The 24609-nt window shown below is 40.9% G+C and overlaps 2 protein-coding genes across 4 annotated transcripts in view; both read right to left on the bottom strand.

The window, feature by feature from the left end:
- Positions 1-387: 387 nt before the first annotated feature.
- dcaf5 (ddb1 and cul4 associated factor 5) lies at positions 388-17333 on the bottom strand. Its single transcript, XM_063499288.1, has 9 exons — positions 16931-17333; positions 15752-15895; positions 14041-14077; positions 13773-13912; positions 13133-13262; positions 9358-9571; positions 5675-5741; positions 4795-4922; positions 388-2434 (listed from the first exon to the last, which is right to left on the bottom strand). The coding sequence occupies exons 1-9, from the start codon at positions 17136-17138 to the stop codon at positions 1100-1102; spliced, it is 2403 nt and encodes an 800-aa protein (XP_063355358.1). The 5' UTR covers positions 17139-17333; the 3' UTR covers positions 388-1099.
- A 2292-nt stretch (positions 17334-19625) lies between these two features.
- Positions 19626-24609, bottom strand: part of pacs2 (phosphofurin acidic cluster sorting protein 2) — a 67024-nt gene continuing 62040 nt past the window's right edge. For all 3 annotated transcript variants that reach the window (XM_063499286.1, XM_063499287.1, XM_063499285.1), the window contains one exon: positions 19626-23841. In XM_063499286.1, coding sequence (XP_063355356.1) covers positions 23723-23841 — 119 coding nt within the window. In that variant the 3' untranslated portion in view covers positions 19626-23722. The remainder of the gene's footprint in view (positions 23842-24609) is intronic.

A 24609-nucleotide genomic window follows, 5' to 3' on the forward strand; every position in this document is an offset into this window, starting at 1 on the left:
TCAGGTGGTTGAGTGGGTTGTCCACTAATTGCAGTATTTGCGGTTTGAAGCACCAAGTTGACATGTAAATCTGCAGTATTAGCGTTTGTCAGCTTAGCAGACTGATCATAATTGACTGAACTCCCTCTCCTGATTAAATGCAGCTTTTTGGTTAAGTCAATAAAAGATTCTACTCGGACTGATACGGTTTGCTCAGGGTCACGTTTCTTTCACGGGAGAGCTGAGGCTGCGTTGCCATGGCAACTCCGTAAGCTCACAGCAGTAGAGTAGCCCATATCTACAATAAAATGACTCGTTTTCCATTACCTCAGACAGACGTGTGTCAGAAAGAGTAAATGTTTCACCCATCGGCGAGTCAGCCTTAGGAAGACGCTGTTGCTTTGTCACTAGAGAACAAATTATTCTTTAATTGCAAGAAAACAAAAGCGAGCTGGCTTGTAATGGTACCCATGGGCTGCATAATGAGACCAAGAACAGCTGGTTGAGACAATGAAAGCATCATTTCAATACACAGCTTATACAAACGGTGCTCCTCAGGATTTCTATGAAGGCAGTCAATTCTTCAGGCCCCCCTGAAGCAGTCTGAGCCGAGAATCACTTAAAAATGAGAATAAGCCTAACCAGATTTACACTCAGTGTGAAATCATAGAAATTAAAATTCCGCCAAGCTTTTGTCCTACAAAAGACTGTTTTGTTGTTATGGTTGGAAGAGCTCCAAATCCAGGGTGGAGTTTTGTGCAACAACCAGAGCTTGAGAAAGAAACACTGATGATGCATGAAAATAAATGCGTCTCACTTAAACACGTCTCACTGTTATCAACAATATTAAGCTTATGTTATACATCTCTTAATGTCATCTGTGGTTCGACCTGAAGAATGACGACAATGTCTGACTGATTTGTTCTCAAACAAAAAACGAATCACTGGGATTTTTTTTTTTTTTTTTTTAGCTTCCTAGCGCCTCCTGCTCGTAAGCAGTTAGTGTGTGTCACATGACAAAAAAAAAACAAGGAGAAAAGCTGAGTTGTAAAAACGCATAGAAAACCCACTTCCCAAACGAAGTCTCTTAACAGTTTCTTTCCAGGGCGAGAAAGCATCACTATGTTTTTAGCTTCTTTTCTGAGGGCGAGGAGGCCGACTCTGCTTCATCTGATCCCACGTGAGTCCGCTTTAGAGCACTCAGTGCGGGGACTTTTTCTCTCTGTGGCCACTTGTCTTCAGGTGGAACGCCAGTCTCTTCCTCTGGATCTGAGGCAACATGTGGGCCCTCAGTTGTGTATTCTCCCATTGGTGCCACAGTCCGGTGCTGCCCGTTCACTCCGGGGGTGCATCGGCTCTGGGAGGTGCTGTCTACGGCCGGTGAGCTGCCACATGCTTCTCCGCTATCAGAGCTGTCTAAAACTGGCTCTGTAGCAGCCCTCCCTTCAGTCCTGCATCCATCCAGTGACTGAGGAGATGCAGCTGGATGTCTTTCCAGCTCAGTCCTGTCACTCCCTTCCTCATTCTCTTGGCTCTCAGGAGACATTACTGGGCTCAGACACACAAAGTCCGAAGGGCTCAGACATTTTTCCTCCTCTGTGGCGCCGGCGGTTCGGGGCTTGATTTCGAGGGCGTTTTGTTCCTCGCCTGACGAGGAGGAAGACAGGTCATCGATGGAGATTGATGGGTAACTGCAAGAGTCGATGGCGGAAAAGAGAGCTTGTACGGACTCGGGACGATCCCCAGCTCTGGAGACAACATGCATGCGTCTGCGCCTCATGACGTTACGCCGCCTCACGGCGCTACGGCGCTCCTCGTCGTCGCTGCTGGAACTGGAAGTGGATGTGGAGGAGCTAGAGGCTCCAGCGGGAAGCGAGGGAGAGGAGGTGGGACTGGAAATCGTGGAGTTGTCCCTGGGGCTTGGGGATCGAGGCCGGGGCATTGGGTCGAGCCAAAATTCGCTGGAGTCTGAGTCCTCATTCACCAGGAAACCAGATTGATGGCGCTGATGTCTGCTTCGTCTCCTGGGTCGTTCCTCCCCCTCGTCTCCGGCTTGCTCTTCCGCTCCTGAAGCATCAGGTCCAGCCAGGGAGGAGGAGGAGGAGTTATCAGAGTCGCTGTGGTGACCCACAGCGGAGGCAGCAGTAGGAGCGGTTGGTGTGGTTCGTGTGGAGCGGCGTCCCCGGGCGTGGAGCTGCATGATGGCCTCCTCACTTAGGTCAGTGTCAGAGTCTGAGCTCCAGCCCTCAATCTCCCGACGCACCAATGAGTCGAAGAAAGCCATCATGCGAGGGTCCTCCTGGATAGACTGGCTGACATAATCGTGGGACAGACCACTGCCGCTGTTGAGAACCAGGGTGATGTACTCCTCATGAGTGTAGAGGCTGCGGGATTTGTCCTCCACACGACCCTCCAGATCTCCCAGACTGTCAGGCTGCTGGTAGGGACTCCACACCTAAGATGGGCAGAAACATAAAAGGGTAAAGGTGGGTGAGTGAAGTAGAAGGAAGGAAAAGGGAAAGATGCGGTTAAAAAAAAAAAAAAAAAACCCACACAAAAACATATGAGATGACAGAGAGAAAGTGAGGAGTAGGAAGAGTGAGCCAGGATCAGGTTATAACACCTGCACCTGTATCGACTTCCACTCAGCGCAGTGACGTACAAGTTTGTGCAACCAAAATAACAAAAACAGAGAAGCTGGCTTTTGGCACCATCAATGACAGAATTTCTTAAACCGAAGAAGCCGTTTTTAATTTTTATATAATATATAAATATATAAACAAATACAAAAAGTTTAGAGCTCAGCTAGGCTATGTTGTATGCTAGCAGTCTGCTTATTATCATGCACAGGTATAACTTCTAACATTAGTACAGTACTGTGCAAAAGTCTTGAGCCACTCCTCATTTCTTTATATTTTGCTTCCAAGCAGCCAAATGTTCCTGAAAGATTTAAAGTGGTGCTGCGCTACAGTTTTCCCGGATATTGGAAGGCCTTTCTAGGTTTTGCCTGCTTTTTCACTCCAGCTCTGATACCCAACTATTTTGAGAGGATTTTTTTTGTTTGTTTGTTTTTGTCAAGCTACTTAACACTGACCTCTGAATCATTCATGCAGAAATATTGCACCTAGCTCAAGAGATGACTCAGTATTGGGTCTGCACATAACAGACAACTTAGCGAGACGTCTGTTTTAAATTGAAATAATTGTATGTGCATTTGTATTGTCTGGGGTTACAGTGGTGTTGGGAGGTAGTGTCAAAAATAATGTAAAACATTTTACATCCAAAGAAGAGCACTGAATGTCTTTCAAGAAGCCTGGAGAACTATTCCTGAAGATTCTTAAATTACAAGAAAGCTGCCAAAGAGAGTTCACACTGTGCTGAAGAATAAAAGGTTGTCATACCAAATATTCACCGTTTCACTTTCTAATTTGCCTGATATGTTTGTTTCCATGAATGTTTGCACATGTTTAAAAAAGATGATGCAACCATTTTCAAAGCAAATTATAAAGAAATAAGGCGTAGCTCAAGATTATTGCAGAGTACTGCATGTTTACAACCCCATCTTCTCTCCTTTCAGGATTTTTTGAGAAACACACATCCAAGGATGTGGACCACTTACACACACAAACAAAGAGGATAAAACAACCGCTTCTAAGGGGAGAGGCAAACTGATGAGGCAAAGCTGTGTTATTAACTTTGAGACATGAAGCAAACTTCAAATACTGCTTGCCGGGTTTACTGAGAACATGAGCAGCATATTTTCTCATAAGATAATACAGAAATGCAGCTCTAATTCTAATATTATAAAATCATGCTGTACCAAATGATTCACTATCTTCAGACAACCAGATTCGATGTGGTACACAGATGAAAACAAATGGCTTCAGCTGACTGAGAGAACTTAATGAGAAGCCTCAGTTTTCTTAATTTTAACTACAATATTTAGCTGATTCTGCAGCTTAATCGAGCTTAACAGGATCATTTCTCTAACGGCTCGTCACCCTGATGCTGCAGAAAATGGAAAGAGACACATCTGTGTACCAACATGAAGCCCGAAAGAGGAGCTGACACCAAAAACTGCAGTTCCTTGAATGACCATTTGAGGTGGACTCAAAGAGCGAGTCAATCCCAAGAGATTCCCTCAAGTGAAGGGTTTAGCAATAATACGTGTTTATTTGAATGCTTACACAACCTTTAGCTGCCTTAAACTGCAAAGATTTTAGAAAGCCTTGTTGTATCTCATAATATAGTCTGGCTCTGGTTTCAGAAATACTGTATCTGTAGAACCTCTCACATCTTTCATGACCCACTTTATGAACACTGCCCAACATCATCTGCTTCAGTCAACAATAGTGATCGGGGAAATCCATCCGTTTTCAATCCCCACTGCACAAGCGGGACGTTAGAGCTCAGTCAGTTACTCAGTGGTGTCATTGGAGATCAATGTCTCACTTAAGGGCACGTTTGCTGTCCAAACAACAGATGATGCTGAGACTCGGATGTTGGGACAGTCCACTAACAGGATCATTTCTCTAACGGCTCGTCACCCTGATGCTGCAGAAAATGGAAAGAGACACATCTGTGTACCAACATGAAGCCCGAAAGAGGAGCTGACACCAAAAACTGCAGTTCCTCGAATGACCATTTGAGGTGGACTCAAAGAGCGAGTCAATCCCAAGAGATTCCCTGTTAAACTGCCCATTTTATTTTATATTTATAGCCTGGTCAGAATGTTTTAGTGTCTGCAGCAAACATTTCTTATATGCAGTTAGTAAAGTCAGAAAAAAAAAACAGTATAAAGGTTCCTTTACTTACCTTGATGACTTTCTCCACACCGGAGGAGCAGATCATGTATGTGTGAGGGTTGAAGCGGACTTGGTTGACTATGGAGCGGTGACCCTTCAGGACCATGAAAGCTCCGTTAACAACACGACCAGGGCCTCCTTAAAAGAAAAGCTTTGTTAACGTGTTACCAGCAAACAAAACACATCCGTTCAGAGCCACAGAAATGGAAGACTACAACAGGGACTCGTTAAAGAAGAAAAACATTCGGTTATACAGCAATTCAGCCTGATTCTTGATCTCCTGAGACAGAAAATGCAGACTGTGAAATATAGCAGTTCTAATGCTTATAATATACCATTAGCCTGACAAACAAAAAGGCTCTGTGTGCATATTTCGAGTGTGAGTAACTCCTTGAAAAGTGAAAGTCATAAATATGGCAGGTGGTGTTACAGAGCTACAAATACCACATTCTTGGATTGCTGCATTTCTGGGGATTTTCCTCCTGGAGTAATTATATTCGAGGCATTTTAACTGTAAGACTACATCGAGCAGTAATTTCTAAATTGTTTTTAGTTCGTGTGAGCAGGTGGAAACATTCAATGTTAATTTGACATTGCCTTGAAGCTTCGCTACAGGTTATTCTGTAGTTACTCGTGCCTGGAAAGTCTATTATAACCAAATGAGCTGAGGGTAAACCACAGTCTGCCCTGATGATGTCTCCAAATGCAAAACGTTGTCAGGCTTAATGTGCTGACTAGACAGAAGACAATCTCACACTGGGATATAGATTATCAAATCATTTCACTTCTTTTGTTGCACCGAAATGTCAAAAATGCAATAAATCCTGCTCAACATAACAGCGCAAAGTCACATAAATATGCCATCGGTGCAGTTAGATCCAATAACTCACCTGCTTCTGGATCCTTTGGGATTTTCCACATGTAGAGGTTGAAGTCGTCTGACCCAGACAAGATGTACTGAAGGAGAAAGGAAAAAACAAAAGGATGTTTAGATTGCAATCTGCCCCAGTTTGTATGACTTAAACTTTCCATTTCACCTAAAAAGAGGAAATTGCTCACATGCGTATGTATGCTGGGAGAAATGAACCATGGAGAATTTGGGTGGTTGGGCAATACGTAGCACAAAAACAACCGATCTTATCGCGACACCGTGTCTCATAATGTGCGATCAAACGCCGCCTTCACACGACACGGCAGTCTGACCCCAACAGAGCTCCTGCTGCCCGTCTTGACTGTTGTTGGATTTTGGGAACAGATGGTTCCACTTGAACCTGTCGCTTAAGGTAGGCTTTGACAGAGTCGGGGTGGGGGTGCTCTATGTTCTTATACGTATGGCTTAAAACAGCATGAAGAAGGAAAGACTAGAAAGAAGAATTACTTAATGGTTAAAACCCATTTACAGCTTGCATATCCACTGCATTACATGTCCTGGTGATGTTAAACAGGCTTTAGAGTTTTAGAAAAAAGAAAGGGATTTGTATAGAGTGAGCTCTTTCTAATGTTCAAAAAACCTGTTTCAGATGATTTCAGCTCTGTGACAAGTCACATTATCCTGCTGGAAACAACCTTCATAGAGGAATGACGGTGATCCACAACAATACTCAGGTAGGATGTGGCATTTAATCATCCTCACAACCAGCCTAAACCGATGATTCAAGGCAGGAAAAATATTTTCATGTTGTTTATGCCAAATTCTGACCCTAACTTCTGAACGACACAGCAGAAATTGAGCCTCAGACCAGGCAACATTGCTCCAATCTTCTCTTGTCCAATTGTGTTGAGTCAGTATGAATTAAATCCTCAGTTTCCTGTGCTGAGCTGAGAGGAGTGAAAACCAGTGTGGTCTTCTGCTGATGTAAGCCGTCTGCTTCAAGGTTTTATGTGATGTTGATTCAGAGATGCTCTTCTGCATACCTTGGTTGTAATGACTGGTTATCTGAGTTACTGTTGCCTTCAGCAGTTTGGCCATTCTCCTCTGACCTATGGCATCAACAATGCGCTTTCATCCAGAGAACAGACGCTCACTGGATATTTCCTCTTTTTCAGACCGTTCTCTATAAATCCTGAAAATGTGTGTGTTGGAAAATCCCAGTACATCAGCAGTTTCTGAAGTATTCACACCAGTCTGGCACCAACAACCGCACCAAGTTCAGAGTTACTTAAATACCCTTTCTTCCCCATTTTGATGATCAGTTTAAATTTCAGCAGGTCATCTTGACCATGGTTACAAGCCTAAATGCATTAACTTGCAGACATTAGATTTGGCTGATTTTTGCATGATCAAACAGCTTATAAAGCAGCCAGTGAATGCATATTTTGCAGATGCAGATGTTACCCTATTTAGGTAACCAAGAATCAAAACAACAAAATCTACATCTTTGTATTTCTTTTAGCAGATTTTTATTTAATGGGAATGTCTTTCAAGCCCCATTTTACAAGTGGAGGCAAATTCTTCTCTGATAAAATAATTCACATTCGCTTTAAGGCATCGTCATCTGCTCCTTACAGTCTGTCAAACTGTGGAATATTTTTGTGGTGTTTCATCAGCAAATTACTTTAAATGAATGTCTTCAATTTCCTTCTGTAAACATTCTGCCGGTCTGCGCCGGTGCATTTTTCTTCACAGGGTTTTACTGTCCACAGTTTTTACACAGTTCTTTTCGAACATTATACGCATGCTTTTAGAAAACCCATGTCCTGTGTCTTCACCTAAGAGAAATCCTACATAAAATGATCATCAGGGATGAAAAGTAATTATGCCTGAGGCTGAGACTGTGAGATTAGTTTAGCTGCTAGCTCAACACCTGTGTGCTTTGCCTCCCGTTCCCAGAGGACACATCAGGAAAGGAATGTTGTGCCCAAAACTAACTCCCCTCTTTCCTTTCTATCAGCTTCATGCAGCAAGTCACCACTCAGCTCTTCTGCTCTCACACCATTCTGAGAAAATCCTCTACTACATGCAGAGCCTGCGTGAAAAAAAAAGAGCTACTCGGTTACAGCTGCTACATTTGGTCAAACCTCCATCACATCCTGTCAGTTGCTTGGTTTCTTATACCACTTCTTCTCATTTTCCTCCAACATCCATAATGTAATTAGTGCACCTAGTACAAGAAGCCGAGAGTATTCTACTTGGCTTCGGAAATTCTCAAACTGCACTCACACAGCATCTTAAAATACTCAGCGGCGCAGTAAACTCAGTTTTAAAATATCAATGTAATTATGATGCAGTGCTTTTCCTGGAAAAAAAAAAAGAAAAGATAAACTGATTATGGCAAAAAATAGCTACACAGATGGCTCACTGTGTATATAATAACCCTTTGCAAGATGCCTTCTGCTTTGTTTATGTCAAACAAGTCAGCAAGTAAGTTTTCATGAAAACCTGCTAAACATTAAACACAGGGAAATGATTTGTGATTAAACAGGCCCAGAACAGCTGCTGCACAAACAGGTTAGTACAGCTCAGGTCATGATTATGTGAATGTACACCTGACAATTTGAAAGTCGTTACATCCCTGATTACAAATTAAACATAGGTGGAACCTGCAAAATGCTACAAACTGACGAGCAGGTCATTTAATACATGTTATTACTGCATATGTTATGGTTTTCCAATAAAGTGAAAGGTCGATTTTATCAGTAAATTTTGAGAATAGCTCAGTAAAAATGAATCATCTTAAAATATTATCTGGAACTCTGCAAATTCTAAATTAATGAGTCCACTAATGAACTCTGGAAAATATCAGAAAGAGGCAGGAAGACTGTTCAAAGTCTGTTTTTCTTCTTGCATTTTGACACAGAGCAGGAAACAGTTCCTGTCAGATGCATTCTCGCTGGTCAAAAATCAAACAATTTAGGCAACAGCGTTGCCTGAGTGGAGGGGGTTGAAGCAGGACACAAGAAATACACTTACAAGCTGTGATTTCATTGGACAACTACCTGCACTGATCTCACATCTGTGCAAATCAAAATTCACAGTCTTTGTATTAAGCAGCTAGCAGGTCAAAGACTGTTAGATATCAGACTTGACTGGGTTGGAAATTTGCCTCCTCACATGTGCCTTCATCAATTAATGTCTAGAAAAGTTCGCAACTGCTGTGTAGGTGTTAAAGAAATTCCATTCCATCAGCAGCTGAGCAAATTCAAACCTTACTGTGCTGTCCTGACCCGATTCTGCACTCTTTGAACTACCTTCAGATCTTTTTTAAGCCTTTCTGAGCCTAACTGACACCAAAGGCAAATGTTAACGTAATAAACATGACTAGAGGCTGATGTCATGTCTGAAGAGGACCAACAGGAGGATCAGTGACTGAGGCCAGGGGCTTCTGGTGCTCCTCCAGCACTCAAAAGTCCCAGTTTCACAGAAGGAACTAATATATTCTTCTATTTTTATTGTGTCTCCAAATACACTCCTTAAATTACATTTGAGGTATCCACAAAGTCAGTTAAAACAATCACTGTTCTATGTTTCGTACGTGCTTGTTGTTTTAGGAGCTAAATCCCACTCGAGAAAATCAGCTGTCCTGTGTATCATTTAAAACACGGGTTGGTAAACGCATATGATCTGTTTGCCGACCTGATCCTTGTCCCCGGCGAAGCAGCAGCTCTTCATGGTGCAGGAGTTGAAGTAGCCCTGGTTATCGAACTGGAAGCTGGGAAGCCGGGAGTGCAGCTCGTAGAGGACCGGCGGCAGGCGGCGCCGCAGAGCCAGCAGCTGGGTGCCAGTGCTGTTGAAGCGAACACTCATGGCGCTCTGCAGGGACATACTGCCTCCATAACGGAGCAGCGAGCTGAGAGGGCGAGAGGAGAGAAATGATAATACCCGTCTCATTGTTCACAGTACTACAATCACAGAAGACAGCAAGAATATGTACGTAACCGCTTTTTTATGCAACCAGATGAGGATAAAACAAGGTGATTTTCACTACATAAGTAATCCCAAAATAAATATCTTGTAGTTCCAGTAATGAGAGCCAAAATATTTAAGTATTTATTTAAGAGAAACAACAGTGCTGATGAGTCATTATTCAGACAGATGAATAGCATGCCTTATTCTTGTGGTTTAACTTTAACATGTTGTGAAAGTTACTAAAACAGCATTACACAATTTCTAAGTACTGATCTTCATACTTTTCCACATACTTTGGCACCTTTGAAAGAACTCCCCAGGAGAAAACAGCGAGAGAAACATACAGTTCTGTGCAAGACTTGAGTAAATTCTTTATACTTTGCTAAGAAAATGGGAAATGGGTGCAGTGACTTAGTCAAACATTTGCAAATATACATGAAAATACAGTACATAAATCAAAAACTGCATTTGTACAATTCTAATGAGCTTGAAAGTCCATATTTGGGATAAACACCTTTATTAAACACACCCTGAACTCTCATAGTCAAGCTTTCTTGTAATTCTTTATAGCCTTCGGGAAGAGCTCTCAAAGCTCTTCTGTGGATGTTTGGATGCCTTTAGATGATCCAAAACTTCAATAATGTTGAGGTTCAGTCTCTGGAAAGGCCACTGACTGATAATGTTCCACTGTGTGTTTTTGTATAAAAGAAAAAGTTAAACTTGGATCCATCACTCCATAAGAACCGTTGCCACAGATTTTCAATCCAGTTCTTGTGTAATTTAGCAGATCTTAGCCTTTTGTCCTCATTTCCCTTCATTAAGAACGGCTTCTTGCCATCCATCCTTTCACTCACTCCATGTCTACTGGGGCTTTAAGCAAAAAGATCAATCAGCTGAAGGGGGTCAGATACATGTCTCAGGTCTAGAGTCTTTCCTGAAAGGTTTCCTTTTTCTTAAGGACATAACTTCCATATGTTATTCATCTGCTGTGTTTTTTTCCTTAAGGGCTGTCACTTCTTTTGTCCTCCAACTGTCTCATGCTGTTATTTTTTAAGGACATACTGGACACAATGAACACAAATTGAAAGTTTTCAGCTAGTAGCTCTTTGGAAATCACCTAGTTGGTGCAAAAATCCTTTTTTATGTCTCTCAAACTTTGTTATCTTTGGCAAATGGGAGCAACTGCTGTGTTTTTATGACAGGCTGCTAGTTAAAGATACAATTGAAAATTGGCACATTGCAAAGTTGTCTGTGTACACAAAAAAGATTCATCCCTTGAGTTAGGTGCTTTTTTAGATGGGTGAAAACATTATTCTGAAAATGGTCACATACAATGACTGGACTGAAAATGAGTGAAAAAGCAGCCAAAAAGAAAAACTTTGAAAAACTTCAGAAAGTCTGGAGATCTACAGCTAAAAACCACTTTAGAAATTATAAGAAAGTCTGTCTCCTTGGAAGCAAAATATAAAGAAATGAGGGTGGCTCAGGACTTTTGCACATTACTGTACATCATAATCTCGATGAAAATGACATCATTAGAAAGCATGTAAGCCCTTTAGCCAAGGGGAGACTGTTAAATTACTCTGGCTAAGTAAATTAAATATTTCATGAAACACCTTTCAGCTGGAAGCTATTTTTAAACTTGATAGTGAACTGAGGACATTTCTAAGGAGCATCTCTAAACATCCCCCTCACTGCAGAGAAGCAGAGCCAACACCGGTGGGGGAGAAATGACTCAGTGTTTACTTTTACTGGCCATCATTTCTGCGCTAAAATCCCAAGTATGTCTAAACTCACACTCAGCGCCATTCAGTTCAGTGTTTTCACAGACACATTTTTATTGGTGCAAACATTTGTTTTTGTTTTGCAGTGGGAGGAGAGTCCTACGGTGGCCCTGAGAGCCCAAAAGAACTGAAACTTGAAAACAAACAAACAAAAAACACACCAGCAAATAGAAAAATGCTGTAAAAGCACAAGTTTATGGATAATTAAATGGTAAATGGTAAATGGCCTGTATTTGTATAGCGCTTTACTAGTCCCTAAGGACCACAAAGCGCTTTACACATCCAGTCATCCACCCATTCAAACACACATTCACACACTGGTGATAGCAAGCTACATTGTAGCCACAGCCACCCTGAGGCGCGCTGACAGAGGTGAGGCTGCCGGACACTGGCGCCACCGGGCCCTCTGACCGCCACCAGTAGGCAATGGGTGAAGTGTCTTGCCCAAGGACACAACAACCAAGACTGTCCAAGCCGGGGCTCAAACCGGCAACCTTCCGATTACAAGGCGAACTCCCAACTCTTGAGCCACGAGTTAATGCCAGTTTATCCACAAACAGAAGGTGCTGAAAAATGCAGACAGGTTGTGAATGCTAGCATTATTCGCTATATAAAACTCCTGTTCCATTCAAATCTTTGTTATCCTCAGAGTGATTCTTTTCTGACCCGTTTAAATATCTGGTGCCTGGCGAGCAATGAGCCCTGTGCTGTAGCTACATCCTAAGGTTTAAAAACTGAGCTTTAAAACGTGCTGCAAATGAACAGCGGTAATAAAAACCCAGTGAGGCCGACAGTGATCACTGGCTACTTTTAGGTGCTTGTTCATATTAAACAGAATAAGATGCAAAGCATTAAAACAAGTTAAAACAACGACATCCTTAATGACCACAGTGTAGTTTGGACCCATACCTAAAAATAAATGTCACTATTTCTTTTTCTTCAGTTATATGAAACGTGGTGTATTTTGGATTAATAGTATAGCTGTTTGTTGCATGTTATTGCTGTAGATCTTAATATGCTTTATATATTTTGAGGTAAGTTTATCTATAGTGTTACACCATATATTGTAAGGATGTTATGTGTTTGTATCAACTGCCTTCTAAGCCCCATTTAGCAAAAATTAGCTTCTTTGAGCCTCTGATATCCATTCTATATGAATTAAGACACTTATGTTTACTGGTAGCTTGTCACTTCCAGATCTGATTCATCAAGTCATTGTGTTTCCACAAACGCTTCAGTTTTTGTCCCTGATTTTTTTTTAACCTTTTGTTTTATATTTTTGCAGCGCTTTTTTTATTTGCTGGTGTTTTCTTAAGTTTGAGTCAGTTTGGCCTCTCAGGTCCACCATACAGTTGTGCTATTGGAAGAGGAAAAGCAGGTGTTAGTTTAATGGTGATGTTACAGTGCCATCTGGTGGAGATTGTCAGGTAAATCTGTTACTTAATAATTTTCTGGTTTAGACTGCTTTATGTGAAACCACAAAGGTTTTTTTTTTTTTTTTTTTTTATTAAAGCGAGTTTCAGGTTTTTCCATTTCAGGAAAAAAAGTTTTACTGCATGAAAGGTTCTCCTTACTATAATGGATAAAATACAAGCAGACACCATCTTATTTTTATGCTTTAACATCATAATAATTTCCACTGCTGAGTCAATTTATTCTTCGAGAAGAACAAAAGTTAATCATCTCTTAAAGACAAAGAAAAGAGAAGCATGTCTGACCTGCGCGGCTTGCGGATGTCCCACAATCCAACACCCTCCTTGGAATTGGCCGTGGCGAGCAATCTGGGCTCCACGGGGTTAAACATTACACTGTGGAAGGCTGAGGGGTAGCTGGCCAAGCAGAAGGGCTCTACAGGGAGAGAAGATTTTCATATTCACAGCAGTTTTTAATAAAGGAATGTTACATTTCAAACAATCACACTCAATCATTCAAATAGCAGCACAGGGCTTTCTGCATACAGTGGAAATTATGATTGGATCCATCATGAGAGGAGCGCAAAAACATTTTTTTGGACTACAGCAGGCGAAAAAAAAAGCCTGCAGGCAGAAAAGGAAGCCCAATGTTGCTAAATGTATTATCAGGCCAACTTGGTCACAAGGAAGGCTTCTAAAATAGCAGGATGGAGACGTCATGCAAGATGATCCACTTCATTTGTAAAAATATCAACAAGTCTCACCAAGACCTATCACACACACACACTTAAAATACACCGTGCGACTGGATATTAGCAGCTTTATCAATTACAACCATGACAGCAAACATAAGAGATCGGTGTCTGAAACGTCCAATGTGCGAAATGCATGGGATTTCGAACTGATCTATAGAAACTTATTCATCATCTAATCCAACTGCTCTTACCTCCATGAGGCGGTTCGCGAGTGTCCCAAATAAGCACCCGTCCGTCATCAGATGAGCTGGCAAACACATTGTCATTGACCGGGCTGACGGACAAGCTGTACACAGCATCGATATGCAGGAACACGTTCAGAGTTTCCCTCCTGCAGGAGCAGCAATCAGTCAAGCGTTAATCATTTTGCTAGCGCGGTTAAATCGCTGACCTTTTCATGATGGCTACGAGCTCATCAAAACATTTTGATACTACAGTAACAAGGGTCATTTTACCCACCTCTCCACATCGTGAAGAATCACCTGTTCATCATTTCCTGTTCAACAACAAACACATAAAGCAGGTTACAAGGTGAAGGAAAAGGATACATTTTAAACTTCAAGCTACAGCTGTGGACAGAAGTTAACATACAGTCACATGCATGAATGTCGTGGTAATTTTGAGCTTTAAGTCGTTTCTTTGAGCTGTTCTTTTTCCCAGGGTGGAATGATTGTACAGCATACATCATCCAGCAAGAAATAGGTACAAAAATTTGAAACTGATTTGAATTTTCTCCAGTCCACACAGGGTCAAAGTATACATACAGACTCAAATATGTACAAACACTGCTAAAAATATTTGGTAAATGTGCGAGTTGCACCTCAACCACATGCTTTCTGAAGCCATGAAAAAGCTTTTGGTAGAATTCTGGCTGGATATTTAACCACTCTCCTTGGTAGAATTGGTAGAGTTCATTTTAACTGGTTGGATTCCTGGCACAGACACCTTGGAATGGTTATTCCAGAACTTTAATGTTAGCATGTTTAATTTACTCCATAACCAGTTTTGATGCATGTTTATGGATCATTATCCTGTTGGAACAACCAATTGTGCACAGATTTCAACCAACTAGCTGTTGATCTGAAGTGAAGTTGAAGAATTTGGAGGTGGCCTTCCTTCATTATTCAATCTACTTTGGCAATTTACTACCAGTAGGAGCAAAACAACCTCAGAGAATAATGCTACCACCATCATGCTTTAGAGCTGGTGTACTTTACACAGGTTTCAAAGCATCATTTTTAATTATCCAAAAATAACTAGCTATTATTCTGTAGAAGGCATTTGGCTTGTCCATGTGGGCAGCTGGAAATTTCACTCAAGCGTGAAGAAGTCCATTTTGGAGTAGGGCCTTCTTTCTTAGTCGACACCCACCCATGACGATGTAAAGCTCAGTTTTTGAACTGATGATTAGAATCTTCAGTTGTTTAGAAATGACTGGAAGAGACCTTACCAATGTATAAATCTGCAGTTCTTCTTCTTAGATTATCACAGAGTTCCTTGGACTTTAACATTGCTCTGAGTATTGTTCAGTCCAGTGAGTGCTGTGAAATAAATCCTTTTTTATGCTGCAAAGACAAACTACTAGTTGTAGTCAATCATGATCAGTGATTGTAGAACCTTCAGCACCACTTATTAAAAGATTTAAGTAAGTGTAAGATGTATGCTGTACAATCATTTCACTGAGGTAAAGAACAGTTCAAAGAAACCATTAAAAGCTCAAAATTACCATGAAGTTCATGCCCATAATGACTGGATGTAAACTTCTGACCACAACTGTAGTTTTCTTTTAAAGGGTGTGTTAGATACTATAGTTATTTTATTCTCAAATAATAGCTCAGCAAAGCCTGACAGCACTTTAGAGTCTCTGGACTCTTTTGCATAGCAGCCAGACTGAAAACAGCAAGCAGTACCCAAAACATTATAACTCAGCAACTCCTGCAGATAATTTAATTTTTCCCCATCTATTATTTATACTCAACATTGTTCATGTGCAATGAATCAAGCTCAGCCTTTTCCACATTGCAGATCAAAGTCCCTATTAAACATTTTATCTGTCTGAATACTTTTTAAATTCTGTTTGCTTTACATGTCCCACAAACACTTGCAGCTCAAAGGTTAAAAAGAGTAGTTACGTCCAGCAGGGATCAGATAGTACTTGTCTTTTTCTTACCACCAGAGAAGACTTTTTTGTTGGTGCTGTCAAAGGCCAGACAGAAGATGTTAGAGAGGTGCTCCCCCTTCAGCTTCACAGGCTTGGAGCGGCCGTGGATGGCTTTCTCCATGTGCCACAGAAGCACCCGACGGTCATCTCCACCTGCAAGTAAAGATGCAGCATTACGACCAAACTTTCTTACGGGTTGCAGATAAATGAGCTTTCAGGAAAGAAACTCTTCGTGAAATCAGTGCAACAAGTAACAGAATAGTGACAGAAATTTGAGCAAAAATACTAGATAAAATAAAAATATTTTATTTATGTTGTTTAGCAAACCAAACAAAGTGCTTATCAGTGTTGTATCAATTTATGTATGTGTTTGTGTGCGTGTGTGTGCGACAGATTGGGTGAATGAGACTTGCAACAGAAAGTGTTTGGGGTGCTAAACTAAGTAGACAGGAACTACATATTTACCCTTAACTTAACACTCATCACATTTTGCCAGAGAAAACCAGAATGTGACGTTAACAACATGACTGGACCTTGCTTGTCCTGGAACCACTGTTTCCCAGTTACAATATTTTCCTTATCCAAATTCACAGGATTGCAATGAGATACATTTGTCTCCCAACTCCCTTCAAGTCTCTATATCACCGCCTGCATACCAGCAAGGCTAAAACACCAGTGATTTGCATTTCATGCAAGAACCTTACATGCTAATTAACTCTAGCCAAGTTTGTATTGCATGCATCTTTTACTTTTTATTGTGGCAGATAAACAGATGCGTGTCATAAGGCGGACTCGTGCTAACATGCTGGAATCCCACGGTGCAATGTAAACTGTAGACTCAAAATGGCAAGCCACAGGCTGTCACGCTAGGCCAGATGATTGTTTTTAATCCTCTCAGGACACTAACAGCTTCCATGAGGTCGCCATGATTTGACTCATGAGAGGGAAAAATGTCCACTTCAGAGGCCACATGGGTCATCTTCTGCACTGACAGAAGATGGGACCGGTCCGAGGCTGCTGCTGCTGCTGCCCCCTCTGACTGTTTGACTCCCACTGGCCAGCAAGAAAAGCTAGGCTAACTTAGCATCGGCTACGGTTACAGCTGACTGCCTGGCTAGCTAGCGTTAGCATGCTAACAAATTAAAACAGTGCAAGCTAGAGGAAGAAGAGGGGGGTTTGACAACTTACCAGACACCAGCCATTCCCCGCCGTTGTTGGAGAACTCAATGGCGTTGACACAGCCGAAATGTCCGAGCATATCCTTCTTGTAGAGGCTGGTGCAGCCTGCCAGCCTGCGTCTCTGGAATTCCTCCTTCAGGAGCGGCTGCCCAGTCAGCTCTCTGCGGGACAGAAAGCCCAGTGAGGAGCGCATACCGCAGCCCTTCAGCTCCTTCATTTTCACCGTGCACGAATACGGCCCGCTCTGCTTTTGTTTTCACTACTGCACCCGGGACATCTGCTCACACTGTGGGGAAGATGTGGCGCACTGTTGGGTCTACATTATGGTGGATACCCCGCTGCCTGCTGATGTCGACGTTATTTCGCACCTCCTCTGTCTTCTCGCCAGTCCCAGCAGCAGCTTCCTGCTCCGGTGGAGGAGGACCTCTCTCTCCCCCTGGCTGTCACTCGGCACCACCAGCCAGCACTCCAGTCCCTTTAATTCACACTATTCAGCTCACATTTTACCATTAACCCACCCTCTGTCAAGTTTGTACCATTTTAATATTTTAGTTTGCTATCCATGTGACGCACAAATGCCGCTAATTATTATTCTTATTCTTATTACAGGTTAATAATTAATGCAAATGTTACACTAGAGAGTGGTAATTAATTAATTGAGATCTTTGTATTTACTTTTTAGTGCTTCTTATTCTGGTGCTTACACTATGATGGTTTATTTATCTCTGTATAGGTATAAAGTATATTACTTTCTGCTTATTGCCAAATTGATCAGTTAACCAGTGTTTTTCCTGCATATCATATCAAAGTATATTTATGTATCTATCTATTATGCAATACCTTGTTATAGATCAAAACTGTGTAGTTTTCTGTAGTTATATTCCAGATAGACAAGCAGCTGCCGGCCAATCAGCAAGACGCAGTGATGCTTGACAAGGAGCAGAAGACGTAACAATCCCAGCGGACAGCAACTTCAGTACGAAGGAGAAAGGAGGAGTAAATAGAGGGTTATAAAGAGAAGTACAGGAAACTGAACAACTGGCGTATGTGGAAGGTGAAGTCCAAAGTGGTCTCAGTGGTAATAAGAGTGTTTGAAGCTGTAAACCCCAAGTTGGACAAATAGATCCAGCAGATTCCAGGTCTCTGTAAAGAACAGTGCAGTCCTAGGGAAGGACTCCCAAGCGTCTGGTAGAGGAGCTGAGCTTTAGAAACGCATGCATATATCATTGGCATACCCCAGCTTTTCCTCCCTATTTTCCTTCATTATGAATGGCTTCTTGACAGCCACCCTTCCACCGAGACTGTTTCTCATTTCAGATGAAGCTTCAGCGAAGAGTAGATGGATCAACTAAAGGGTCAGATGTGCCACATCTTTCCTGGATTTGTTCCCATTTCTTATGCACACACTCCCAGTAGTTATTTGTATTTGTATCACTTTGCACTTCTTCCACCATTGCTAGTAACAGACTGGTGCAATAAAGATCACCAAATTTATTCTTGTGCTTTCATTCACATGGTCCTCACCAGATATGTAGATCTTCACGTTTTTGAGAAGTATAATGAATTTTTGGTTTTGAGTTTATTATAGATGTTGAAAACAGCCCCTCAGTTTATTTAGTAGTTGGTCTTTTAATAAAAATTATCAGGTTTGATTGACAGGTACATGCCTTTAAATAGTTGTTTTTATTAAATAAACAGTGACAAAAGTGTCATCTTTCCCACCTTAGATTTTGAAACACATCAATAATATAGCTCTTTCTGCATTATTTCCACCTACGCAGTATTTGTTAGCTGTGCCCATCCCTTATAGCTAACAGTTGTGCTATTCTTGTACATGCTCTGGTTGCATCTCGTATTGATTATTATAATTCTGTCCTCTCCATCTAACCTTACCATACAAACTTCTTCATAGACTTCTTCTGCTCGTGGCATTACCAGAATCCCTTCCTTCCTTATTACTCCTGTCCTTCAACAGCTTCACTGGCTTCCTGTGTAATATCGCATTAATCTTAAGATTCCGCTCCTTGCTTTCAAGTCTCTCCACAATCTCACACCTATACATCTCTCTGATCTTCTACACATCACTGTCCCTGGCCGTACTCTCAGATCCACCTCCTCTACCCTCATTGTAGTGTCTCCTCACCTGACCACCATGGGTTTAAGAGCTTTCAGCTGAGTGGCCCCCTATGCATCACATACAAAACATAGATCGCCTTCCCATCTTCAAGGCCAGCCTTAAAACACAAGGTTTTCCTTTTCTGTCTAATTTTATTTTTATGATGCATGGACTTTTAATTCTATGGTCTCTATACCATGATTTTGTTTTTTAATGGCTTGTAAGGCGTCCTTGAGTGTCATGAACAGCACCTAGAAATCAAATGTATTATGATTAGCTAGTTATTGTGAATGCAATGCTAAATCTGAAAAAATCTGCGTATTGTGTTGAAGATATCGAGGAAAGTTGAACTAGGGCTGGACGGTACTCTTGTTTAATACCATTTTGTACCACAAGATGGTGCAGAAAGTCCACGTAAGCTTTATTACATGGACATTCTTATATACAGTAGCAGCCTTTTATAGGTCCTCTTAAGAAGTAGGGCGAACGAGATACATAAAATTTGTAATCACATGTTCTTATTCTAAATTTATCAGTTCTGGAGTACCAACCAAGTCAAGTAACCCACACATGAAAAGTACATTTTAGTGTGTATAGTAGTTTTATTACTCCCAGTTGTTGGGATTACAGTGGTAGTCTTTAGGGAACTTTCAACAAGCCTTTTCTGAGACAACATGAAAAAAAACATCTAAAATATTCTCTACACAGAGAAACAACAAATGTATGCTCACCATGAATGGACCGTAGTGTTCTTTAAACTACTGATAATCAGCTGGTCAAGCGTGACTTTACTTCCCACCGATGCACACCGCACGTGTTTGCGTTGCAAAATCAATGTGCTGTACTGAGATATTTTGTTGTTGTCCGGGCTCGAATCAGCACCATTTCAGCCAGGGATATTTACTTCCGTTGATTTGTCAAAATTAAGCAATTTAGGCACTTATCAAGAAACTGGTAAAGGTTATGATGACACTGCTACTGAAAGAAATTTAAGCAAAATACTACTCAGTCTTAAAAGTGAATTAAAGATGGAGCAAAATCTACAGACGTAATCCACGTACACTTTCTAGGCTAACCTCACAGAACATGTAACTAAAATCTAAAATAGTTTGATGGGGCCTCAAGCCGAGCATGAACTTTGCTTTCACAGCACTGAGGATACACGGATGCTTGTTTTACTTTGCTCAGACATAACGGCAGACAGCCAATAGTACCTGCAGGTTCCCAGGGTGTAACATACTACTCTATACTGGACAAACATTTAAAAGTGCTTTACATTAAGGTACCGTCAATACATTCACCTCTACATTATGAAGTCATCTATAATACCACACAAGTAATGAGTGAGCTGCAGTTCTTGAGCGTTTCCTTTGGCAAAAGTAACATTTGCTTTTAGCAGAACATATGGAGTGTATGGAGGAGTGTGGGGCTCAAGGAGGAAGAATTCATGAATGCATGTAATACACTCTGCGCTTTTGTTTCACCTTATATGCTGATCTTAAAGGACAGTTTGGCATTTCGAGAGATATGCTGTTTTGCTTTCTTTGCCGAGTTAAATGAGAAGATCAGTACCACTGCCACAGCTCTACACCACACAATTTGAGATGAGGTGACATTAGTCTGCACCGTGCCTAAATATGATTAATCATGAGCGTTGTGCACATGTATTTGTACTGCCTGCAGATTATGGCTGCTGCATACACACCAAGGAACTGTGATGACTTCTGTTTAATTTAAGTAGGATTCTTGTGTCTTACATGGCTTCATTAAGAGTCACGTTTAAAAGAGTGATACCGCTTTCATTAAGGAGGCGTCGTGTGTGAAAACATTTTTGCAAGACTGGATTTAATCATTTTACACTGTTTTCTTAATGACTACTATAGAGTTTATTGACTTTTTCAGGGTTCATTCACAACCAAAGTCAACCCTTAGGGTAGGGGTGTCAAACATGAGGCCCGGGGGCCAGCATCAGCCCAGCGAAGGCTCTAATTCGGCCCACGGGATGGCTCTGGAATGAGTGAAGAAGGGTATAAATGTAAAGGGCATATATGTATTTTTGTCCTGATAATGACCTCTCCCATGGCTTCAATAGAGTATTTATTGATTTTATTATAGTAAAAAAAAAACTAAAACAAAACAGGAAGTGGTCAATTATTTTCCAATAATAAGTGGTGCATTTCCTAATTTTGGCTGAGCTGATGTGTGCCACACTTGTGCAGAGTCTGATTCTTTCAGATAACTCTTAGGAAACACAGTGGACCTTGGGCTCCAACTTTCTCAAGTACAGTACTGTGCAAAAGTCTTGAACTACCCCTCGTGTCTTTATATTTTGCTTCCAAGGAGACAGATTTTCTTGGAATTTTTTTTAAGTGGTATTGAGAAATAGTTCTCCAGGATTTCTGAAGGGTTTTCAAAGTTTTTCTTTGGACACTGGGTGGTTTGTAACTCCTCTTCAGTTCAGTCCTTGTGCTTGATTATTTTCAGAGGAACATTTTTTTGTGGTACCAAAAACTGAACTATGAATCATTCAAGCAAAAAAAATAAAATCAAAATTTAAGGGATGAACCAGTGTTGTGTCAGAACATAAAAACAAGAAGTTTTAAATTGTATTTGCAGTCCCTTTGTTACTGTCAGCCTGTCATAAACACATATTTTTTCCAATTTTCTTAAGCTGAATCTATAAAAAGTGAGTTTATCCATCTGCTGTTTGCTGATCATCAGAAATGTAGGAATGGTGGTTGTCAAGAAGTGACTTATAAGGAAGGGAAACAGGGAGAAAAGGCTGAAGTATGTCAAATTACACAAGAACTGCACTGAAAATCTGTGGCAACAGGTCATATGGAGTAATAAATACTCTCAAATATGTACGAAGAGAGAGCAAAGAGGTACAACTGTGAGTGTCTACAGCCATCTGTAAAACACGGTGGAGGCCCTGTCATGGTTTGGGGCTGCATTTCAGCCAGTTGTTGATGGAAAAATGGATGGAATTATGAACACAGAAAAGTACAGTCAGATTTTAATCCACCGTGCAATATCATCTGGAAAGCAGTGTCTACATCTAGAGAAGAGCTATAAATATCATGGAGAACTATTCCTGAAGACTACTTAAATAAATGACAAGAAATCTTGCCTAACAGAGTTCAGGATGTGTTGAAGAACAAAGATAGTCATACCAAATATTGACTTTCAAGCTCATTAGAATGATACATATTCTGTTTTGTGCTTCGTTTTTCAATAAATCACTGCACATATTTCTCATTTTCCTGCAAAGTATAAAGAAATGAGGGGTGGCTCAAAACCTTTGCACAGTACTGTAGTTGGTATCAGATGTGTAAGCAGCCAATTAGCATAGCTCAGTGCTGCAAACAGAGCAACAGCTACCCTGTCTCATTTTCTATGTGGATGTTTGATAGACGGTGACATCTGGAGATGCTGGTAAGAAGATTTTGTTCCGTTTGTTTAGAGCCAGGTCAGTCATTAACCATTAGCTTAGCTTTATATAGAATGTACAAAACCTGAAGTGTAAAACCTGATTTATTTATTTTGTGTGTGTGTGTGTTGGAGGGAGGGGGCATTATGTGCCAGCCATAAAACCACAATGCCTCATTCTTACTCTACTAAACATAGAAACGGTTAGGGTGGCTCAGTTTTTATAGGGGTTAAACATACAAGATGTAAGGTTTTAATTAAGTGAGGTTCAGAAGTGCTGGTAAGTAGTTATTCTTTTACCTTTCAAAAGAACATGGGGTACCTATTTACTCTACTGTAAACAGCTATAGCTTCAAATTTACCATAAAAAAATAAGAGAGGTATTAATCTTCTCATTTAATTCTCAACAAGATAGCATTTCCCGAAACTTTTCTGTAAGTTTGTGGTTAACTGCGCTCCTAATTCTAATATAAAAAGTTTCTCTTCAAACCTTGAACCAGTTTATCAGGAGGGTAAAGTAAAGAAGAGAAGGGATGCAAAGAGTGAATATCACCACTAAGAGCAGTGTGTAATCTTCTAGCAGAATCGCATTCACACAATATTTCGTCTATTGCACATTACACTTCTTCACGGAGGCCGTTTATCCTTTCTCCCTCTGGGTTAAGACAATGAACTGCCAACAGTCACTGTGGCTGCAAATCCAAAATTTCTTCTCTCTAATTAGAAAATATGACCTTTATTATGAGGCAGATGGCTCTTTTTTTATATATATATAGCTGTGATTAATTGTGCTGGCCAAGTGTTTAAAACCATCCTCATCAAATTTGAAAAGGAAAAAAAACAACAAACCAAAACTGATGGCCAAGTGAAACCAGGGCACTCATTCATTATGTTAAAGGTTAGAAGTCATTTCTAGTTGTTATTCAATTAATGTTTTTTCCTCAAAAGTCTATAAAATGTCAGCAGGAGTTTTGTTTTAAAAAGCCAAGTAAAGAAATATTCTCATAGCAGCTCTGCCTTGAGATGTGTTTACATAAATAGAAAATTAAAAAACAAACAAAACAAAAAAAACACGCAAAAGATTAAATAACGGGGACAATGCAAGTGTGGAAAGCAGGAGTTTAAATTAAGACAGCAGAATAGGAGGAAGTGTGCAGGCGAAGGTAGGAGGAAGGGGGTTAAGAGCTCTTGGCACGAGGGAGGGAGGCAGGGAGGGTGGGTTTGCTGTCCTCCATGTTTCAGTCTCTTAGGTGCTGCTAATAAGGGCCTTTCGTGTGTCCAAAGATCCCGATGGGGAAATGTTTGACGTGTGAGGACCACTGAGCAGCCAGCTGGAAAAACTTGACATCGTTCCACTCGACGCCGTCGATCAGCACTGCGGAGGAAGAGACAAACGGTTACACGCCGAAGTATTTCTACCTGCAAATCTAGCAAGAGGCGACACACTTCACCCATTCATGGCACTTTAGGGTTTTGAATTAGCAGCTGAGTGAATGTGTAAAAGCACATGGTCGTGGTCTTCTTTGGAGTTCATTATGAAATGGCTTTTTTAAAACCTGAATCCTGAGGGTCCTTGAATAACAAATACTCCTTCTAGGTATGTGCAAGGCATGCATTATTTTGCATTATCCAGTACTACTCTTCAAATAGCTCACAATTTTTATGGATTCATTTCCTGTTGATATGAGTGACGCTAAATTTTGGGAATAAATGCTGGACATGTAAAGTATTCCTCTTATCTTAAGATCTGAATCACCAGATATGAACGCCCCTCCCATAAAAATAAACATTGCTTTTCAGTTGAAATTCACACGGTCCTCTTCATGATGTAACAGGTGTTACTGCTTTCAAATGTACATATTAACTGCCAAACTGCCGCACCGCAGTACACGGAACAAAAAGCGCTTTCAGTATGAAAGTGGTTATAGGTCTCAGTTCCACGGCTCATGCAAATTTTAAACTTTGCAAAGTTGCTTATTGGAGCTGCAAAAGAAAAGTGTAATTTCAGCCAGCTGTTAATAAAGTACTTCCACAATAGGCCAGATAGATTTTTGCATTGATTAGGGTGTTGAATGTGATAATAATTCATCCAAAATAAACTACAAATGTCTGAGATTTGACTTATAAATACTGTATTTTAAAT

Source organism: Pelmatolapia mariae, linkage group LG16_19 (assembly GCF_036321145.2).
Source record: "Pelmatolapia mariae isolate MD_Pm_ZW linkage group LG16_19, Pm_UMD_F_2, whole genome shotgun sequence".
Lineage (NCBI taxonomy): Eukaryota > Metazoa > Chordata > Actinopteri > Cichliformes > Cichlidae > Pelmatolapia > Pelmatolapia mariae.